Here is a 21,591-nt window from a genome sequence, read left to right as displayed (position 1 = left end):
AATAATGAGGAGACTGCTATCAACGCATAATAATGGATTATTATAATAATGGATGCTAGGCCATGCCACTGCTTTGAGAGAGGCTTCAGATGTACTCATTTATTAACCACTCATTTTTTAGAATATTTCTATTAATATAACCATTGTCAGAGGTAAAGGCAGTAAAATCAATATAGGTTTTATAGACGTACATGAGCAATACTGATACCACAATATATGGAGAAGGCCGTAGCCAAGTCTTCATCAAAGCGGTTAAACCATGGACCATTGGTCTTGTTGACAAGCTCAGCCACTCCAATGACCTCTGTACCAAGTAAAAGAAGAGAGAGCATGGAGCAGTGGTCAGAGAAGCAGTGTGGAGCAGTGGTCAGAGCAGCAGTGTGGAGCAGTGGTCAGAGTACAGGGGAAGCTCTGTATTACCTAAATGACAGACACAAAGCAGGCCATGGAATGAGATAATTGTAAATTATATCAGTAAGTACATAGACTCACCATTGTTCTCATCTTTTATAGGGAAACAGAGAATGTTCCGGGTGTGGAACCCTGTGCTGTCATCCACGCCCCGGTAGAAGAGCGGGTGTGAGTAGGCATCTTTTATGTTTAGGATCTTCCCTGTGGTGGCCACATGTCCAGCGATTCCCTGGTCGGCAGGGATCCGAAACTCCTTCTGTAAGACGAAAGAATGTGCACAAAACATTATAGCATCACCACAGACAAGCACATCCATAGGTACAGTTAGTCAAAAGTATTGGGGCAGTTGTCAAATTGGTCATTCTTCCTCTGTACTAATCAAATTGGTATTTTCAAATCAAACAATGACTATGAGGCAAATTCACATTGCCTGCATTTGTTTCTTTTTTTAAAAAACTGACATTGAATTGTATTACAACAATGGCATTCAATGTGTCAAGTCTCCTTATTCAAAATGAACATAAATTTAGGAAAGTTGTTACAATTTTCACAGATTTACTATATTACTGTAATTATTTATAAATGCAAAGCAGTGAGTGTCAGGGCATGGGTTATATCCTTTGGAAGTGTTGGTAAAGTCCACTTTACAAGCAAGACATGAAAACTGCAGATGAGGGCCAGTGAACTGAATATAACAACCAAGAAAAATACTGTGAGGATAAAGCTAAAGAAAAAATCAATTAGAGCTATTGCAGAATGTTTGTGTATTCCAAAGTCAACAATATGGAATGTTCTACAGAAGAAATTAACTACTGGAAGACTTGGGAATCACCATTGATCAGGTCATCTGTGGGAGATATCAGAAAGTGATGACATGATGATTATAAAAGATATGAAAAAAATCCTATTGTCATTAAGTAATTTCCAATGATTTCCATACATGGGGGTAAAGGTACTGCAGGACACTGTGCACAGAAGACTGAGCGAGCCAACGTACTGTACACAGTCCATACTTCCAGACGAAAATCTCCCATCAGCACCAAGAACAGAAAGGAAAGATTGGAATTTGCAGTAAAATACAAATATGAGCCAGATGAATTTCGGAAACAAGCCTTATGGACAGATGAGACAAAGAAAACCCTTTACCAGAGTGATGTAAAGGTGAAAGTGCGGAGAAAGAGGGACTGCTCTCGACCCTCGATATACTACTTCATCTGAGAAATGCCACCAAATTAATTCCACAGAGATTTATCATGCAGCAAGACAATAACCCAAAACATAGCCACAGACTCTATGGAGTCATCAAATGTAAATGGTATGCAAAGAAAGATTAGGCTTGCAAGTAATTAAATCTTTTGAAACTTTTTTTGTCCCAAAGCTTATGCTGACTTAGGGGGACTTGACTCATTGAATAGCATTGTTGTAATATAGTTCAATGTCTGTTTCAGAAAACCACATGAAATAAACGAAGGCATTTTGAATTTTACCTAGTCTTTGTTTGATTTGAAAATGAAAATTTCATTAGTAGAGACTACAGAGAAAAAACCAATTTGACACAATTATCCCAATGCATTTCCATTAAACTGTACATACATACTGCGTGACACACCAACCTCCACAGATGTTTTGGCACTCCCCTGACAAAGACCCTTAGGCCAGGTGTTTCCCCAGTGACATGTTTCCTCAGCTGGGGAGGACCCTACCTGCTGAAGGAAGGTGGTACGGCACCCAGGAGAGGTTCTCACATGTAGCACGGGGGAAAATTCCACCTGCAATTATGTCTCCAATTATAATTACGTCCGACGGCCTTCTTAATAAATACAGCGCAGAGGTGCGGGGGCGGAAGAGGCAGGAGAAATCGCTGGCCGTGAGTGTGGTAAGCAGCGGAGGCCGTAATGAGCTGACAAAGGTTCTGATGACTTTATTGCCTTTAATCACCATCAGTGGAAAAGACTGGCTTTCATGTACTCTGTTTTTTAAAGAGAGGAGAACAGGTGGACATACTTTTGAAGGGGACTAACTCTTAACCACTGGGCACCTTCCTGCAGCCAAAACCAAAGCACAGAACCTTTGTTGGTGGTTTCTTTCATTTTATCTCCCTTTGATTTAGAAGACGCTGAGTCGCGGCAGAGGTGGAGCAGTGCTCTGGCAGTTTTTTCCAGCCCTGCTTATATTTTCCTTGATCTTTTTCACCAATGCTCTTTCCTCCAGTCTACCTTAAAGTCTACTCTAAATAAAAATCACCAAGATATTTCACTTGAAGCTCTGGTTCCAGTGCAGTGTCTCTGTTTCCAAGCTGTCTTGTTCTTGCACAGCTGGGTGGCTCACAATGCACACATGCACAATATACTGTATTTCCATGCCTGCATTCGTATTTACACACACACACACACACACACATAATATTGTACTACACAGGGAACGTTAGAGATGTTATTGAAGAATTATGTTCACATCTGGCCAATTCATTTGTAGGGTATAAAAATAATATGATTACCATTGATAACACAACTTGGGAATATATGCTCGAGATTTTTGAGACTTAAAAAAAAAATAAACTGGCATAAGAATAGCATGTTTGTCTGTAAATGGACAGCATGGCACATAATGTCATCATGTCAGTGAAGGGTATAAAGGTTAAATTCAACGAATGAACACACCTCGTCTTCATTCACAAGACCACCATCAAACACCTTGGCGACCAACTCATGACTGACACGGTCCAGGAGGAAAACGGAACAGCTGAGAGAAAAGAGATGAACACTGTTTAATAATAATTCATATTACTACTATTATTACAACTACTACTACTACTAATTTGCAGATAGAATCAATTAATCTGTGAGTCAGGATCTGAACCATGAGTATTGCTGGATTGAATCAATGGATGAGCTGAAATAAAACCTAGTGCTATACGGTAAAGGTGATTGATTCCCAGCTGGAGCACTTTGGTCAGACCTTGGAGTGAGGTACCTCAGTTACCCAGAGACAGCAGTGTAAGGAGACGCTTAAGACAATGGAATTAGTTCAAAGGGATCCAGATTTCATGATTTTGGAATTTATCCAGTATGGTAGTGTGGCTATGAGAAGACGATGAAGACTAAGACTGCTTCTGGAAAAGATCAGGACCTTTACTGAGTCACCTCATACCACAGCATCCCCAACCAAGGGGGTGGGTCATAAGACTATTTGTTAACATAAAAGAACACTTCCACTTTTGTTGATTGCAGTAAAAAGTGTAAAAACATTTATTGGAGAATTTATCGCACGGAATGGATGTGAGATAACTAGTGACTCATTTGAGAATACGTGTCGTGAGAAAGTTCTGGCAAAGCCATTCTTCCAAAAATAAATCCTCCAGTAAAAGTTCAGTATTATGCTCCACAAGTCCCATGAGCATTTTACACCAACTGCTACAACTATAAACAGACAAAATAGATTTTCACATGGAAAAGTACCTACAGACTTGAAAACAATATACTGTATAGTGATTTTATGAAAATTGATTCTTCAGCAACATAATTACATTGAATGAAAATACTACTGCTAAGCCAAAGGTCAGTAACAGTAAAATACTCACGTTCATTACCTAAGTGAACCGAAGAAGCAGTATTATAAACATAAAGTGAACTGGTTTCAGTCTGCAGGTCCCGATTTGGCCATGGAATGCCCATTTTATAGTTAATTTTTGTTTTTTTTTATCTCTGTACATTTGGAACATTTGAATAGGCAAATTGTGTGTGAAAACCTTTAGGGTGTTTTCTTAGGTGGGGAGATATTTTTCTGTTGATCAAATTTATTTTAGGTGCTTCAGAATGTCTACAAAGTCATTTAGACCATTGTGAAGCTTTTATTTGAAGTTTAGGTTTACTTTTACTTTTAGGTTAAAACACACTGTACATAAATGGCACAGGAATGGTAAAAAAAAAAAAAAATTCTTGTTCAATCACTTGTGCAGTGACAAATCAATCAAGTCTATCTCCAAGGTCTTTTAAAAGTACATTTTTCTCTCTTCCTCTCCCTACGACTCCAGGCAGAGCCATTAATAATTAGCCCTGGCTCTAATTCATGCCAACGCACCCTTCATTTGAAGGGGGTGTTTGTGTCATAACATCAGTAGTTCTGCCCTCAAAACAGATGCCACACAAGGATCTAAAATTCCCCAGTTCCTGATAAAATCAACTGATCAGGGAAGAAAGGACCCAGCAGAAAGAATAATTATGCTTTATCACATGGCTGAATTCATAGAGCAGTCATGGCAGAGCTGTTGAAAATCACAGTAAACTGGAAAAAAGCGGAAGAAATCAGAGAGGGGGAAATGATTGAAATAACATGTGCAACTGTAGCAACAGTAACAAGGAAAAAATGCACATGCCTATACAAATAACACTGTAGGCTACGTAAAGGTTGACAGTTATCATCCAAAACAGTCGAAATATCATGGAAACAGTGTGATTCGCGGAAATGGCAAATAAATAAATAAAATTGGGAAAGAGAACTACCAAAAAAAAAAAAGCAAAAATAATAGAATCTGTGACACTTGCGCTTTCCGTGACAGTTTCTGGTTCACAGGAGATAAGTTTGCACTCACATCTCTGCATTGCTGAGGTTTCGCGCTTCCACAATGATCTCTTGCAGCAACACGGACACATCGTCTGCAGGAAAACACAAATAAAGATCCCAAAACATCACCTTCTAAAGTTTCACCTCTCAGCCACAGCTTAAGCAGGTATAACTGAGCAAGGGAGAAGGGGAGATCAGACAGGGAATAATGCATATGCCTTACATACCAAGGTGTGTGAAGAGGTTTTTGGCAACCTGCAGCAATGCCTACAAATGCAAACAAAAACTGGTGACTCATGGCTGATAGGCAGGCATAGGTGTGTGTATCTAGATAGAGCATAGGGTAGACAGTCAGGTGAAGTTATTACACATCTGGGTGTAAGGGTATAGAGAAACTGAAGCATCTCAATTGAGTATGCAGTAAACACACAGACAAAGGTGCATCTTGGTGGACTGTGAGATGGACAGTTGGAGATAAATTGGTGGAGCTTGGAATCAACAGAAGTGATTTTGGGTGAACTGTGGAATTAAAATACAGATGGAGGTGTACCTGGGTGGATTAAAATTCTACATATTGCACAGTGCACAAACACAGGAGATACAGATGACTTATCAATCACAAGTTCATTGTGTCAACTTCCAGATGGTAACTAACAAAAATGGCAGTCAAGTCTGATCTGAATCCAACCGTTGATTCTGAATCTAACCTTGGTGCCATTGGATCGACTGGACCACCATCACTTGGTCGAATGCTATAGTTATATTTTAGAAGGGCGAAGTGCGGTGAAGGATAGGGTTGTTATTACCTGGCACTCCGACTTGAGTTTCTGCTCTTTCTGAAAGGCCAATGTGCTGGTTAGCACTGGAGATGTGTAGCGAAAACAGTGTTGGATCTTCCACTCATCCATCTGAGAGTACCTGAACTCAGGAAAAACACAATTGTTTTTTGTTCAGATCTTCTAAAACTGTCCAACTCTTTTTTTATACCCATAACAGGGCAATGTTTCTCTACTGAGTCAGAAGTTACAGTTACAAATATAGCACACTGAGAATTGAAAATTGTGAATAACCAAGAAAAAAACAAAAGGAGCAAGATACCTTGGTGAACAAAAAAGAGCAATACATTGTAAAATTGCTAATTCTCCTCTCACATAGTATTTCCAAGGATCAAATCAATATCCATTGCTTAAATGTTATTGCTTTAAATGTGTTCATTAGAATCATCCTGAATTTAGACAGTGAAACTGTATAATCTGAGAATGAATGAGGAATTAGAGTCATTCATATTGACTGATTAGATGATTTTTTTGATGTCATGCTGTTTGGTAGTAAAACAGTAGGTGATTCAAAATCATGACAAACCTCCCAAGACCAAGAAAAAGGCCAATCGAGCAACTAAAAACTCAAAGAAGAAAGACAAACAAAAAGTCACAAAAGAACAGCCGCAAATGAACCAGGGACCACCATGCACATCAGTCCGCACATCAGTCCACCAAGGCCTAGAAACCAGGCCTCTTTTATAAGGCCCAATAATGAGATCATGGGCAACAGCAGCTGCAATGATTACAATGAGCTACAGCTGCTATCATACCTGTGTGTGGGGCCAGCGATGCCCCCTGGTGGACAGCGCTCAAACTCAAACCTACCTGGTGTCACAATACTTGTAGCATTTAGATTTGAGGTCAAAAGATTAATATGAGACAAAAGTACATACAATCAGCTCTTTACATGGTATTAACATCTGTGTATGTTACCATTTCACAGAAATAGCTGTTTTTGTGCCCTCATTTTCAGCAGTGTAAAAGGAAGTTAACAGATAACTAACAGGTGTCAATTGTTCCTCAGGGATTTCCTTTTGTATTGATTGTTTGCACATAAAAGAGTCTAGTCTAGTCTTGGTTGTCTAATTTATTTGCATCTGTGGTAACTGCATTTTGATTTAGAAGGCATATGCCACCATGAAGACCAGAGCACTACCTATGGCTGCAAAACAACTAATCAGTAAGCTGAAGAAGAATTCATTAAGAAAGCCAGCGCTGAAACTGGGTATATCAAGTATAGCAGTTTGGAAAGTCTTGAAAAAAAAGAAGAAACCATTGGTGGACTCAGAAATAAACACCATACAGGTCAACCAAGGAAGACAACTGCAGGTGATGACAGACGAATCCTAAGAAAAACCCTAAAATAACAGTCAGTGATAACACCAGCCGTCTCCAGAGGGCTGAGGTGAAAATATCATATGCCACTCTATGCAGAAGACTTTGAGAGTACAATTATAGAGGCTACACTGCAAGATACAAACCTCTCATCAGCTGCAAGAATTAAAAGGCCAGAAGAGATCTGGAACAGTTTTATGGACAGATAAGGCCTAAAGAAGCCAAAACTGTGAAGAAAGGGAGGAACAGTTCATGATCCGAAGCCCAATCTGTAAAAAATGGAGGATGTTGTTTCATGGTTTGGGCATGTATGGCTGCTTCTAGAGCAGGCTTATTCGTCTTTATTGATGATGGTAATGGACTATGGCAGCAGTAGGATGAATACATTCATCAATGTGAAAGTGCAGTCTTGGACTGGCGAGGTCAGTCACCTGATTTAAATCCAATCGAGCATGCATTTAACTTGCTGAAGAGGAGACTGAAGACAGAAACACCCAGAAGCAAAGCGAAACTTAAAGTGAAGACCTGGAAAGGCATCTCCAAAGACGATTGCAAATGATTGGTGATGTCAATGGGTTGTAGACTTGATTTGTTAACTTACTTTTGCACAGCTTAGAAAGGGGGGGGGTCACTGAGCACAGCAGTAAATGCCATACCATGAAATAAAAGCTGTTTTACTCTTGTCTCACATACATTTTTTTGACCTCAAATCAAAATTCCATAAGTATATAGCAAAAATAACAAATTTCACTCAACTGTTCCCATACTTTTTCATACTGTATAAATGAAAATGATGATGTTTATTATTGCAAGCTAGCTAGATGTAGAATATATTCTTTGTTAAAATCCTAAAATCATGCTGATATAAAACTTTTACCAGAAAAGAAAATAGTTACCTCTTCAGTTGAGCTGATATCTCTCCTGAATAACGTCTGTATTATCTTCTGTGAGATACTACAAAATACATAAAACTAGCTATATTTTATTTTGCTTTGTCTATGCAGAAGTTTGCTATCACCTGCCACACAGCCAGCTTTGGTTACTTCCGGTAATGTGTGTGGATGCTCAAGACGTTATATCAAAGGAGGGAAGTAAAGATTCGCACTTGAATGGTGATGTGCTGTCAGACAGACAAAGGAGCACTGTGAAATGGGTGCAAGTTTCCGTTGCCGCTGCTCTCTATACAATCTTTGCTTTGTTTGCATGTGTCTGGTGTACATCCCAGAGTCTACTTTTAAAGGAAAAAAAATCCCTGCCTGGCGTGAGGCTCTGTCAAACTGCCACATTCAACCCCCTTCCACCCCCCCTCACCCCCACCCCCCCAAGTGGCAGGACTGCACACACGGGAACCATCCACTCATTGCTGCACTACGCATCCCAATAATGAGTTCTACATCAACTGCATCAAGCTTCATTGGCAGTAGCCTGAAGGGAAGTGAGTGTGTGAGAAAGACACCTCCTCTTCCCTCACTCACTTCTCTCCACCCCTCTTGTTGAATGCACAGGCGAGGGCCACGACCAGGGAGGTGGCTTGGCTCACGACGGGCACGCACAGCATCAAGCTCGCCTCAAATCCCAGCATGCTGTTCAGCTGCTGGTGCTCCTCCTATCATAAAAGAAGACAAAGATGATATAAGAGGTTGGGACACAAGATGATATAAGAGTGAGGGTTCACAGCAGGCCCTGTGCACTAAAGTTGCAACATTGCAGTATGCTTATATCTGTCTACTGTGAACAATGTCTGAAAATATTTTCTTTTACTAGGAACAGCAACATTAGATATGTTCAATTATTAATATAATTTTAAGTTAATCATAAAGTTATTCCCCACAATATCCTCTACATTATTGCAAGATTGTTTCCTTGGGTTGTTGGAGTGCTTTTCTTCATAAGCACCTCTGATCGTTGGTATTGTCATTTTACTCTGTTCCCTATACCAGTTACAGGAATGTTACTTTCCCAACTACACCACCACAGACCTGCTTTTGAACTGAAGACCTGTTTAAATGAAGCAATTACTGTATTTAAATTAAATTTTCCCCTCTGTAACTTGCGCCAGAGAAATGGGTGGGGGAGTTGGAGGGAAAGAACAAAAGGAATCCAGAGGAAAAGGGAGACAGATCTTGAGATGCACTGGCTTTTATGGACTTACTGGACTGACTTCTTGTAAAGTGATGGATTTCTTCTTCTCCACTGCCTGCCCGAGGTGGCCAAATGTTAACTGGTGAACACAACACAAATGAAAGAGTGTACTCTGTGAAATTGTCTCCATTCTTGAAATCACCCATCATTCTGACTTTGCACAGTCTGTCTGTCCTCAGCTGTGAAAGGGAGACAAAGAAGGTCAAAGACTGACAAAAAACTGTCACCCATCAGCGATCCCACTGTGTTCTCACACGACCTGCCCCCTAGCTTGCAGCTGCTGACAGAGAGTAATCTCATCATGGCTCCCAGCCAGGGCAACCAGCTACCCATGCAATTACAAGTCATCCACAAGTGACTGACAGGGGCAGTAGCCCATTATCAGCCATTAACACATCATAAACGGCAGTGACTGCCCTATTCCAAACCACAGGAAGGCTGCACATTACAGGACAGTCCTAGTGTGCTCACACTGTGGAGGAAGTTAAGCTGGTGAATCGCATCTCATTCAAACAAATTAAAAGATGTTTACATTTGAGCGAACATCTCAACACTTGGCTCCAACCTGAGGCAACTTACAGGAAAGCAGATTTCTTCCTCCAGCACCTTGTCTCCCACTACCTGGAAAAACAAAGAAATCAAGACACTGAATATGTTACATTTCATATTTTACCATTAGTATGAGGAGAGACAAAAAAGCACTGTCATTAGTGAAACCTGGGGTGACTGAAAATTGGTTTTATTTTTATCATATGGCTACAGTACCTGACAGAAGAGCTGTTGGTTGTCCTCGGACACAAGCAGCAGACAACAGCAAAGTGATTGTGTCTCCTGTTGCAGCTGTGGAGATCAATTATTTATTAAATTAATTAATCAATTATTAAATAGACCAAGAGATTTCTTATTCAATTAATTAATCAGTCAATCCATCAATCCCTTGCATAATCAAATTTAATTGAAATACTCGATTCAAAGATTCACTGATAAGTTTAAACATCCTGTCTGCCTTCAGCAATGGCCAACTCCTTATCATTGTAAACAGAAAACAGGCAATGGGTTCCACGGTGAGCAAGATTGGCAGTCTCTGTAGCCAAGCTGTGGGAAATTCACTTGAACTAACATGAGTCATGGTTACACCATGGGTTCTGCTGTCTGAAAACAAACACCACCTCCAGGTACACACACAGGGGGGACGATACGAAAAAGAAGAGTTTTTTTTAAAAATGATTTAATGATGTTCTTAAAAACCTACAGGGAAAAGGGCTAGTCGTGATGCCACACTGAAACCATCAAACACAAACATGCCCTTTTCTAAATCCTGCACAAAAGGGAATTCTGAGCTTTGATGATTCATCCTAATGTTCTTTTTGCTCAAGGTACTCTCAAAAAGGCCTGCTCAGGATGAGAAAACATGTTTGGGTTTTGCTATTATGGGGTAGCTTCGGGTAATATAATGGGTGATGGGACGGTCATAACTGCAATTGGTCCTCGTCAGATGAAAAAGCAGAGGAGCGGGAGCCAGCTCACACAGCTGGAGCAGGGAGCAGCAGGCAGGCTTGCATCTTATCTGCAGAGCTGAGCAGACATCATTAGTCTGAACAGAACTCAATGGCCTATACCATATGTACTGTGCTCCTCCCCAGAGAGTGACTCTGGGAAAACCTGCGGAGACTGGACTGTCTATAGGGGGAAGGGGGGTGGGGGGTGGGGGGGGGGCCGCAATGACAGTCCAGAATGGTGCAACCCTGGTCTTGGAAGGCTGTGAACCAGATAGCATGGTTTATATAGCTCAATCAGTCATCTAATATATAATTTTGGAGGCCACCCTAGTGCAGCTATTGTCCTAGATGCCATTGTTTAGCCTGTGCAGGGCAGTCAAGCTTTAGCAATCATCTCACAGTGAGCTTCAGCGATTTACAGGCACACAAACCACAATATCAGATGACTGGGAGATCCCAGGGAGAGATGTACTCATATGTCAGTTCCCTGCAGGTCATTAGTTCAAATGAACAGAAAGCACAGCATCAACAGTTCCCTCCCTCTGGAGAGCGCCCCTCTTCATACACCACTGCTTTCCCTCCAGACCACAACAAGAGAGAAACAGAGGCGGGGAACATGCAAGAGGAGGCAATTGGTGTTAAAAGCCTTTGCCAAGAAACGCCAAACTGGCAGCTGAAATGGGATGGATCGGAGCTCAGCAGGACAGCAGTAAATTGCCCGTGCCCAGGGCTTTCCATTAGAGTCTTCTCATGTTTTTAGGGGAGAAAAATCAATAGGAAAGGATCGCACAGATGCTGACTGCTGGAAAATCACTGACCCACTCAGAGAATAGAAGCCTATCACACTGTGACACACTAATACGCTCTCCATGCTGCTAAAGCAAATATGATCTCAAAGGAACAGCTCTTACGATAAATCAAAACCAACATATTTGACTGTGCAGATCCCTACAACATTCTCAAAGTATTGTCACAGTTTTACTGGATTGTTTCGCCTCAGCTAGGGTACAATCAATGTACATCCTAAAGTCATTAGTCTTTACAAAATTAAAGTTTATCATTACCACAGACTTCAGCAGATTCTTGAGTTTGCATCAATGCTCACAGTTTGCATTGCCTGCTCCAATCTCATCTCAGAATGAAAAGCGCTAACATAGTTGTTGAAGAGCAATGTGTTGAACATGCTCTTGGCTACCTATTATAAAATTCTACAGTGTGGCAACTGGATTCAGCCCAAAAGCATCCGACTTCCGACAGAACAGCACAGAATATTCATCTGTAACTTTCACAGCACATCTAAGAGTCTTACACTACCATGGCATTATTATCAGTGACTTGATAATCTAATAGACTGCTTATATTGGAAAATGTCTTCAATAATCCATCTGCACACAGGGGAGATGTGCGGTATCATGAGGGTGAGAAAATCTGGAGTGCTGGGGCAGATGGGGGATGAAACAGCACCACATTAGCAGCTGTCAATCAGACCCTGCACCCTGGGACTCCATCAAAGAGCTGGGTGTTTACTGTCTGTCTTTAACTACTTTATCTCTCTTTGGACAAAGCAGCAGTATGTTATATAAAGCAACTATTCTACAATGTAAAACAGGAATATACATACAGTATATATAAATATACTGTATGTACATATAAGCAGCAGTTATTAAGATTATTTACTATTACAATTAACAAAAGAAGAAAAATGGCATAGTGGCAAAAGGAGCCAACAGTACAAAAATGGTACCAAAAAAGGATGGAAATGTTACAGTTCCAAACCGCCTGTCACAACGAGCATGTCTGTCTACAATATGGCGTTTCATATGGAGCTACTGGTAGGGATATGGGCTTCTCTCCTTTCCTAACTCTCTCATTCTCTATCTCTTTTTCTGTAGAGATGAAGCACTTACATAGTGGATGACTTTTAGCTGGAGTGAGGAAGCATCCAGGTCATACAGCTCTCCTGGGGAAAACAAATGGTCATTACCACTTATCAGAACTGAGTATTTGTTATGAATGTAGCCCACTGACACGCATATATTAGATATTATTGCTGTTGTTAATTAAATCAAATTAAAATAGCATCATCGTTTGCTGAATTTAGACAGAACATTGTCTTTAGTATGCAGATGTCAGCACCATAGACGGTGGCACTACACATTAACCATCAACACTACATGCCACAATATTGACTGTTGCAAACAAATGGCTTCATGATTAGCCCATTAAAATAATTGCCATACTGCCATACCGCACAGCTGCAGGATCTTGCAGTCAAGTTCGCTGTAGTTCCCATCAGGCTTGATTGTCTCTGGTGTGGTCAGGGAATTCTTGGACTGCCTGACGAATGGGCCGGGAGATCTGAGTGGAGTCTGAGCACCCCTCTGCAACTGCTGGACCCTCCTGCAGGCCACAGTGACCTGGTACAAACACAGACATCACAGTTCAGAATGGCCCAACTTAAAGGTCGCAGCAGGAAAGAATGGCATAGATCAGTGGTGTCAAACTCGTTGCCATGGAGGGCCGTGTGTATGCAGGTTTTCATTCCAACCAATTAATGCTGCCTTAATTGAGTCCAATTACTCATTCAGCCATATGCGTTTAACTGCATTGAAGCACAGAATATAAGAACATTTTTATCTAGACAATGCGGGTCACCATAGACGTCGGGTCACCATTGTGCACAATCCTGCATCCCTAATTCAGCAAATAATTTAACTAATTATATAATCAAGATCTGAGGCTGGAATGAAAACCTGCATACACACGGCCCTCCATGGCAACGAGTTTGACACCACTGGCATAGATCAAATATTCACATAATCCCTAAGTGAGATATATATACAATGTGCTCCATGATGCTTTGGACAAATTTGACAATGCCTATGCGGTTAAAGTGTAGATTCTCAGGGTATATGTAACAATAACAGCACTTTTTATACAATGCCCTGTCCATCAACTAAGCAAAGGTTGATTGGCTTATTTTATGTAAGAATGCCATCGTATTCCTCTTGCAGCACTCCAGACGGTGCTAGACTCCAGGACACAGTGCATAACAGGCCGTACTGCCCACAAATGGTGGCACAACACCCTATTACAATACTTTATGTTAGCATTTCCACTGCTTGTTTATCGGCTGTACATCACTGAAATTGAATCATAAATATTGAAACTCTAGGGATGGAGTCATTCCACCGTTTGAACTAGTAAATCAACAAATTGCACTGGTATTCGTTTAGCAGTGCCTCATTGCTTGCCTGTTTCCTTTGCATCTGTGACCCAGGTGGATATTTTACAACGGTGAATTAATAAAGAGGTGTCACATATGGGAACAGAATAAACCCTTAGGATCAGAGTCCAAGGCTCTGTACACCACCACAATTTACCTCACCTTTAAGCCTTTTTATCTCTGTGGAATAAATAAATATATGTGTGAACCAGTATTCTATACAAAAAAGAGATGCATCCTGTTTCTGTCGAGGGCGCACTTGTTATGGGCACTCTATTAATAGAGAAGTGAGGACACAGAAAGTAATCTGATAATTATTAGGTCTTGGACAATCATTTGCTGCTGCATCACAATTTGGAGAAACTCTGCATGGCTGCCTGCTTGCGACTAAAATACTGTGAAGAAAGCATGAGATCATTCACTGGCCACTTCCTAAGAAGTGTTACATAGCTGAGAACATGCAGCAGATGTACGCAGCCCAATATCATTTACTGTGATAATACACAATGTGATATCTTTTCTTCACAATAACACTGTCTAAGCATTTTAGAAGGAGAACATGTTTCAGGTTAGCCATGTATTTTGCCATGAATGCATTTACAATAATGAAGAAGGACTGCTCTCATTACATGTTTCTCCAGGATGTCCAGTTTTTGCTCCTCTACTTCAGTCAGATGTTTGCAGCACACCTGTGAGCCACAGAAAAAAGAAAGTATAAGTGTACTTATCTCTGAGTATTATCATGGGACCACAAGTCTTCAGCAGAAATGTCAATCTTCAACTCTGTTTTGCTCTGGCTCTGTGTTGTCATAGAAACCCATCCTTTATTGAATCATGAGGCACTTCTGAGTAAGATGTCGTCTTTCTCTCTCTCTCTCTCTCTCTCTTGCTCTCTCTCTCTCACTATCTCACTCTATCTCTCTCTCTCAGCCCCATTAGTACCAGCCACAGACACAATCTACCAAAAAGGGATCCCTGGAGGAGGGGTTGAACTGACAGAATTTCATCTCATAATTTCCATTCCAGTTTCCTTCAGTGCCTTACATCTCACTGCACCACATGGGTTTCTAGTGGCAGATGTAGTGTGACATTAGAGGCTTTGGTTTGGTCCCTCAGTTGCCAAGGGATTCACACTGTCCCTTGTAGGGAAGGCATGGTGGCTCTCAAAGTGGTAAAGGATAGACCTGTATGCTTATCAAAAGCAGAATAGACCTGTATGCTTACCAAAAGCAGAACAGACCTGTATGCTTATCAAAAGCAGAATAGACCTGTATGCTTACCAAAAGCAGAATAGACCTGTATGCTTACCAAAAGCAGGGCAATGACTTTGCTTTGGTCCTGGTCCATGAGTGGAATAATCAGCACTGGGAAGAGAGGAATACCAGGTGAGTTTGGAGGAATTAAATCCAAAAGGAAATGTAATGTAAATATGTTCATTCTGGACTCCATAGAGGGTTTTAAAAAAACTTGTCAGCTTTGGGACTGATCAACTCGCCCAAAGCCCTGCCAAACATTCTATACTGCAGAAAGTGGAGCTCCCCAGAACTAGAATTCAGCAGTACAGAGGAGGAAGGCTCAAAATCATTAAGAATTCACACAGTATTCCATGCTGGGTTAAGGGTAAAAAATATACCTGCATGCAACGGTATGTTTCACCCCATCTTTATACTTAATGGCACCATTCATCCTCCCCCTCTTCTTCATCTTCTTCCTCATTCTCCTTCTTGCTGTCTCTAATGCACCCTCAAAGTGAGTGGCATTAATTTCACTCTAAACCCTCTCTGTCGGGCACCAACACGGGCATTTTAATGTGCATTGGCATGCACACAGGCAACTGAACACAGAAACAGACAGTAACCTTGTTTGTCAGGTGGCAGAGGTGATGCCAGGCTACTCCCCTCCCCATCCTGCAGCTTTAATGGAGACAGACCATCACACTGAACCCTCTGCTGCAGCGTGATAACATCTCTGAGAGAGAGACAGAGGGAGAGAGAGAAAGAGAGAAAGAGTGATTTAGAAACAAAACTATATAAATTACAGTTTTCAGCTTTATATTTAGAGACTACAGTTTTCCACCAAGATTCATATAGTTTTGTTTTCAAGCCCACTGTCTAATTTAGTTTTGTTTTGGTTGGTTTTTAGTGTGTTTGTTAATTTTATATGCACATGACACTCAGAATATTCCCAAAGAGGACTTAAACATTTTCTCCCAGTTTGCAACTGAACTCGCTGTAATGGTGGTGCTTTATGCTACTGCACTAAGAACAACAGGGGTTGAAGAGGGTCCAGCCTCAGTATCACATAATCAGACTCAACAGAGAAAGGACCATTTTATTCATATCAATATATGCTCTCAAACACAATCAGGACAGGATGAGAAAATAAATCCAAAATAATCGATGGTATATTTTATTTTATTTTAGTTTTTGAACTAAATGGTTTTGAACGACGCAATGTAGCCCTACAGTAGTTTCAGTTAAGTTTCAGTTTTCCCCCCATATTCTTGCTTTTGTTTTTATTTCCATCTGCAAAAATGTTTTTCACACCTCGGTTTCATTTTTGTTTCAGTCAGCTTTCCTTATTGTTTTCTCAAGTTGAGTAAATAACAATGCCAACACAAGGTGTAGTACGACACACGAGAATGGATACGTAGTGCTTCAAACAGAAGGACAATGAGCAAACAGGGTTTACAGCTACTCGCTGACATGAACTGCAAGTAATATGCAGAGAGTAATATGCAGCAACCTGGCTCTCCATGCCTCATTTCTGTATGGGTGGCGTCTTTGTATTATTTGTTATGCAGTCTTTGCCTTTCAAATGTACTTAGAAGAGTTCAGTAAACAAGATCCTTCAGACAATGGAGGAGGTCCACCAATAATGTAACCACCTTCCCAGCAGTGGGCAACTCAAATTGCACAACCTTTGTCTCTGTTTACAATGAAGATGATATCATAACACTTCACTCCAGCCTATTCATCCATACATGAAGGGCAGAAAAACAAATATACACTAACGGTGAGGTATGAAAATAGCAATGACCCAAATGACACCATGAGCAGTTAAGTAATGGCCCAGTGAAAACATGAACATTTTTTCACCAGATGGGACAAAAATGTTAACACTAATTATTATTGACTTATCATTTCCACTAAATAAGGGTGTATTTTTTACTCAGTACATCGTTTCAGCATGAGATAACAAACCTGAGGGGGGAGGGGTTAATAATATCCTTAAAATGCTAGACCTCAGGATGTCAGAGTCTTAGGATATCAGAACTTCGGGAGATCAATGCTTGAGGACAAAGGAATCCTGGAATAATAGAACTTCAGGATCAGAACTTTAAGACGTCAGAATCTCAGGATGTCGCATTGAGTACACACTACACAGTCACAGTGTCTAAAGATCCTCCATCGCTTAACATCACCCATCCCCCTCTCTGTGCCAATACCCTTCTTACAGTCAAATTTAGAACACTAGACATGTATTATCAGAACTTTCTCTGTGATAGTCCTAAAATACACCACAAACAGCATTTTATGTTACAGAACAAAGGAAATCACAGTGCAGAAGTTTAAATGAATATGATTAATTGAACAAAGTCATCAGGCACAAATCACACTGATGGTTCATCATCTGAAAAATAAAACACACAAAACACTAGTAACACTGTCATAGCCCAAAGGCACAGAGCAGATCATATTTCTGGACAGCATTCAACTGCATGCTATACAGCAGCTTACAGCAGTGTTATTGTTTATGAATTATGGAGCGAGTATAAAGCTAACTGCTGCCCATCTTTCACCTTCAGCAACACACTACATTCATTGAGACATGCTGTATGGCTGTGACTCTGTCCCTGATACAGCCATGGGAATGGCCAAAGATAATGGAGGAGGCTATTTAGACATGCAGACTGCTGTATTCAGTGAAAGGAAAAATAAATGGGCCCTGTGTATTTTTAGGAAGGACAGCACAAGTACGAATGGTGTGTAAGAAAAGAAAAAGAAAGGACTAGGCAATGCTAGGCAAAGGAAAGGGAGACAGAGAGACTGGAGGAGGGGCAAAGACAGACAAGGGGAGGGAGAGGCCTGTAGGGGTTGTGTATCTGTGCATTCATACAAGAAGGAAAACAAGCACATGTTAACTACTAATTCAGCTACCTTGGCCAAGGTTGCCAATGCAATCAGTACCAAATACTGATTGCAAAGGCAAAGGGAGGGAAGATTTAACTACAAAATGATCAATGGTCCAAATGGATATTGTATAAATTGACACATATAAGTAATGTAATGTTACATATAACTACCATTTCATGCATCCAAGTAGCAAAGCTAATGTTGCACCAAATTATGAACCTTTGCATCTATTTTACCTATGTAAATGTTTCAATTGTTACGGTTTCAGGTTTATACCTTTTCAGGTAGATAAGTATTCAGGAGTGTTAATCTCAGCGTGGTGAGTGTTCAGGTAAGCAGTGGCCTTTCTGATCAAATATGTAATTAAGCTTGATAATTACACTGAAATTATTTATTTTAACCATAACAGGGACCAAGAATGCACCATTAGCATGATCACGCCCCTTACCTGACTTTTTCTTCAGTAAGCAGCTCATGGTGCAGGGACTCACACAGCAGATGACCACTTTCCACATTCAGAAGGTAGATAAAAACATCTTCCTGAGAGAAGGACAGTAAAGAGAGACGAGTAAAGTTCCTCTTTAGAAGACAGGCTATTTACAAGTATATTCACATTTACATTTTAAAGTATTATTAGTTTCTAACATTGATAAAAATACATTTAAATCACTACCTGACAAAAGTGGTACACCACCAAAGTAAATGGAACATATTATATCCTATTTACAGTCTGCACATGTACATGTATAATAATATTATTATTATTATTAGTATTAGTATTAGTGTGGTTGCCTTAGGCAATCACACTACTATTATCTCACATATTATTATTGCATTTTTTAATAATAAAAAATAATTATTGCAACATGTTTTTTCTAAATGTTTAAACAGATAAGTCCTTAAAATAAAGGAATAAATGCTTCAAATATTACCTTTGCAAAATCCCCCAGTCACTTTATGGAAATGAGTTATGTGAAACAGCATATGTCAAAGCATTTGGTAAATGCACTGTATAAAGTATATGCATTCAGGTTTTAGATTAAGTGAATTAAATTAAATGACATCAGCAACAAAAAACATGAATAAACCAAGCAGAGAGTTATTTTTGCTACACACTTAAGACATCTGGATTTGAGATGAAACAATGAATACGAGAAAAAGTACAGATAATCAGCCTTTATGTCATGGTATTTACATGTGCAAATGTTTTACCACAGGAGCGGCTGTTTTTGTGCTGAGTCAGCCATTTTCAGCTGTCCAACCAATAAGAAACAGACGTAATGGACGGCTCCAGCACTCCAGCACACTGTCAAAGGTGTCATACACTGACTGGGTCATCAGCAGGGTGGAGTTTAAAGGCACTGCACAGAAGGATGTAGCCACCCTCCAGCTGAGGGGTTGTGGGTGCCGGAGGTGTTAGGCTGTGAGTGGGTGTGCTGTGAGACAGTGCGGGAACGGTGGATCTTGTGAGGCTACTTTAATTTGACAAGAACTCTCCCCTAACTGACTCACTTAGCTGCATCCCACTCTCATTGACAAGAAGCAAACTACCAGGAGTCATGCGCAGAGTCATTCTTGCAATGACATAAAATCTGGAGGAATTAATCATTTGGGTGATTTAACTCCAGTCATGGGAATCTGCAGTGTCTGCAGGTTTTTGTGGATTCCACTGCATCAGCACCCAGTTTAACCTGGTGGAAACAAAGGATGTGAAATCGCCAGCCAATCATTGACTTAAATTACGCTATTGAGTGCTGAAATATACCAGAAAAAAACTTTCTGGCGCAACAGAAGGGAGATCACTTTTGTAAACTCTTGTTTAACAGCCAAATGGAACATAAAAGTATTTCACAGGCTAAATAAAAATTCTGTATATAGATGGTGGGGGCGTGGACCATTATCGAAGGGGTAATAATAATAATAATAATAATAATAATAATAATAATAATAATAATAATAATAATACATTCAACTTATATAGTATTTTTTAAAGGACCAACAGGTGCTTTACAATGTTGCAAAAGGGGAATTCACAAAGACAGCCAGAAATAAAGTTGAGATTGAACAGAAGAGGGCAGGTGGGTGAAAAGAAAAATGTATGTGTGCGTGGGGGGAGATTACATAGGCCAGCCTGAAGAGGTGGCTTATAAAGCAGGATGGCAAGAGGGAACAAGTTCCAGAGTCTGGGTGTCATCCAAGAAACAAAATCTGTTGTCTACACTGTGAAGATTGGATTTTGGTGGAACAGTGTTTGTCAAGGAGCCAGCAAAAGTCACTTGTTGGTGAGGAGTTTGGCTGCTGAATTCTGAACCACTTGTAATTCATCCCACAGTGTAGGGAATAGCAACAGCCAAGTTGGCTGATTATAATAAGAGTAGATGAGGGCTACAGCCATTCATCAGTTCGCTGAGTCCCTATGACACAAACAAACACTCACTTCAAAGCACACTGATCAGTATATTAGTAGTAAACACCAGAGGAAAATGTGAATCATTACAAGAGAGTCATACCACTTTGGAAAGCACAGCCTGAAGCGCATCTTTGATAGCGTCTCGCAAAGAACCGCTCTCCGTCGCAGAGGCCAGCTTGAGCAGGGCATCCTGGGAAAAATGTGCAAAAATGACCAATGTCATCACATCATGCTGCTAGGCATCAGTATTTTATACTGGGTTAGGTTGCAAGTCAAGCACGTATTTCCCTTTAGCATGGTGTTAAATTAAATTTGACATAACATTAATATGTCCCAAACAATATGGTGCCCCGAAATCATGGGCTATGTATAAAAACGAAGTCATTTCTACATGGTGAAACTAAAGTGTATAACAATACCCTTAAATAAAAGCTGAAAATGTGCACTTTAATCACAAGATTTTTTTTTACTATTAATCTAAAATTGTGGAATACAGTGCCAAATCAAGAAAAAATATGTTGTTTCCCCAAACATTATGGAGCTCACTGTAACTCAGCAGCATTAGTAAACATATGATCAATACATTTTAAAGTCTTAGAGCCATCATTTCCGAGTTTTATTCTTGTGGGCATCTCAATGGCCAGTGACAAATTACATGCATCTGCAATAGAAAACTATTAGTTTTTTAAGTTAACAATTTCATAAGCATCAGTCAATGTTGAAATCCCCAAGAAAATAAATTTCATAATTCAATTCACATATACAGTTCAATATATCTGATCAGGATATGCCACATTTGCATTTGGTGGTCTGTAACAGCATACAATAAGCAATAAGCATCTTCAGTCCCTTCTTTGGTAATTCTGCATTTAGTAACATTATAGGTAGGCTAAATGATCTTTATATTCTTTGGTTAATCAAATTTGGTCCAACAAAACAATATAAATGAACACCCAAACAACTACCAGCATACAAACATCCATTAATATACAAATGCAGACACACACAGCACCTTTCATGCTCCCGCATAGACAAGTGTACAAGCACA

The 21,591-nt window shown here is 40.2% G+C and overlaps 1 protein-coding gene across 2 annotated transcripts in view; it reads right to left on the bottom strand.

Moving 5' to 3' along the window:
* LOC135263145 (cGMP-dependent 3',5'-cyclic phosphodiesterase-like) overlaps positions 1-21,591 on the bottom strand; it is a 68,247-nt gene that overhangs the window by 9,589 nt on the left and 37,067 nt on the right. The window contains exons 3-20 of one of the 2 annotated variants that reach the window (XM_064350811.1): positions 20,644-20,733; positions 18,582-18,673; positions 15,856-15,965; positions 15,306-15,361; positions 14,627-14,686; positions 13,020-13,188; positions 12,679-12,731; positions 10,038-10,112; positions 9,852-9,893; positions 9,283-9,351; positions 8,606-8,736; positions 5,781-5,892; positions 5,202-5,241; positions 5,003-5,066; positions 3,072-3,153; positions 2,115-2,180; positions 493-667; positions 192-304 (exon numbers count right to left, since the gene is read on the bottom strand). In XM_064350811.1, the coding sequence (XP_064206881.1) occupies positions 192-304; positions 493-667; positions 2,115-2,180; positions 3,072-3,153; positions 5,003-5,066; positions 5,202-5,241; positions 5,781-5,892; positions 8,606-8,736; positions 9,283-9,351; positions 9,852-9,893; positions 10,038-10,112; positions 12,679-12,731; positions 13,020-13,188; positions 14,627-14,686; positions 15,306-15,361; positions 15,856-15,965; positions 18,582-18,673; positions 20,644-20,733 (1,599 nt within the window). The remainder of the gene's footprint in view (positions 1-191; positions 305-492; positions 668-2,114; positions 2,181-3,071; positions 3,154-5,002; positions 5,067-5,201; positions 5,242-5,780; positions 5,893-8,605; positions 8,737-9,282; positions 9,352-9,851; positions 9,894-10,037; positions 10,113-12,678; positions 12,732-13,019; positions 13,189-14,626; positions 14,687-15,305; positions 15,362-15,855; positions 15,966-18,581; positions 18,674-20,643; positions 20,734-21,591) is intronic. The other variant, XM_064350812.1, reaches the window with a different exon arrangement.

Source organism: Anguilla rostrata, chromosome 9 (genome assembly GCF_018555375.3).
Source record: "Anguilla rostrata isolate EN2019 chromosome 9, ASM1855537v3, whole genome shotgun sequence".
Lineage (NCBI taxonomy): Eukaryota > Metazoa > Chordata > Actinopteri > Anguilliformes > Anguillidae > Anguilla > Anguilla rostrata.
Note: the sequence above shows the minus strand (reverse complement) of the source record. Positions and strands in the feature narration are given on the sequence as shown.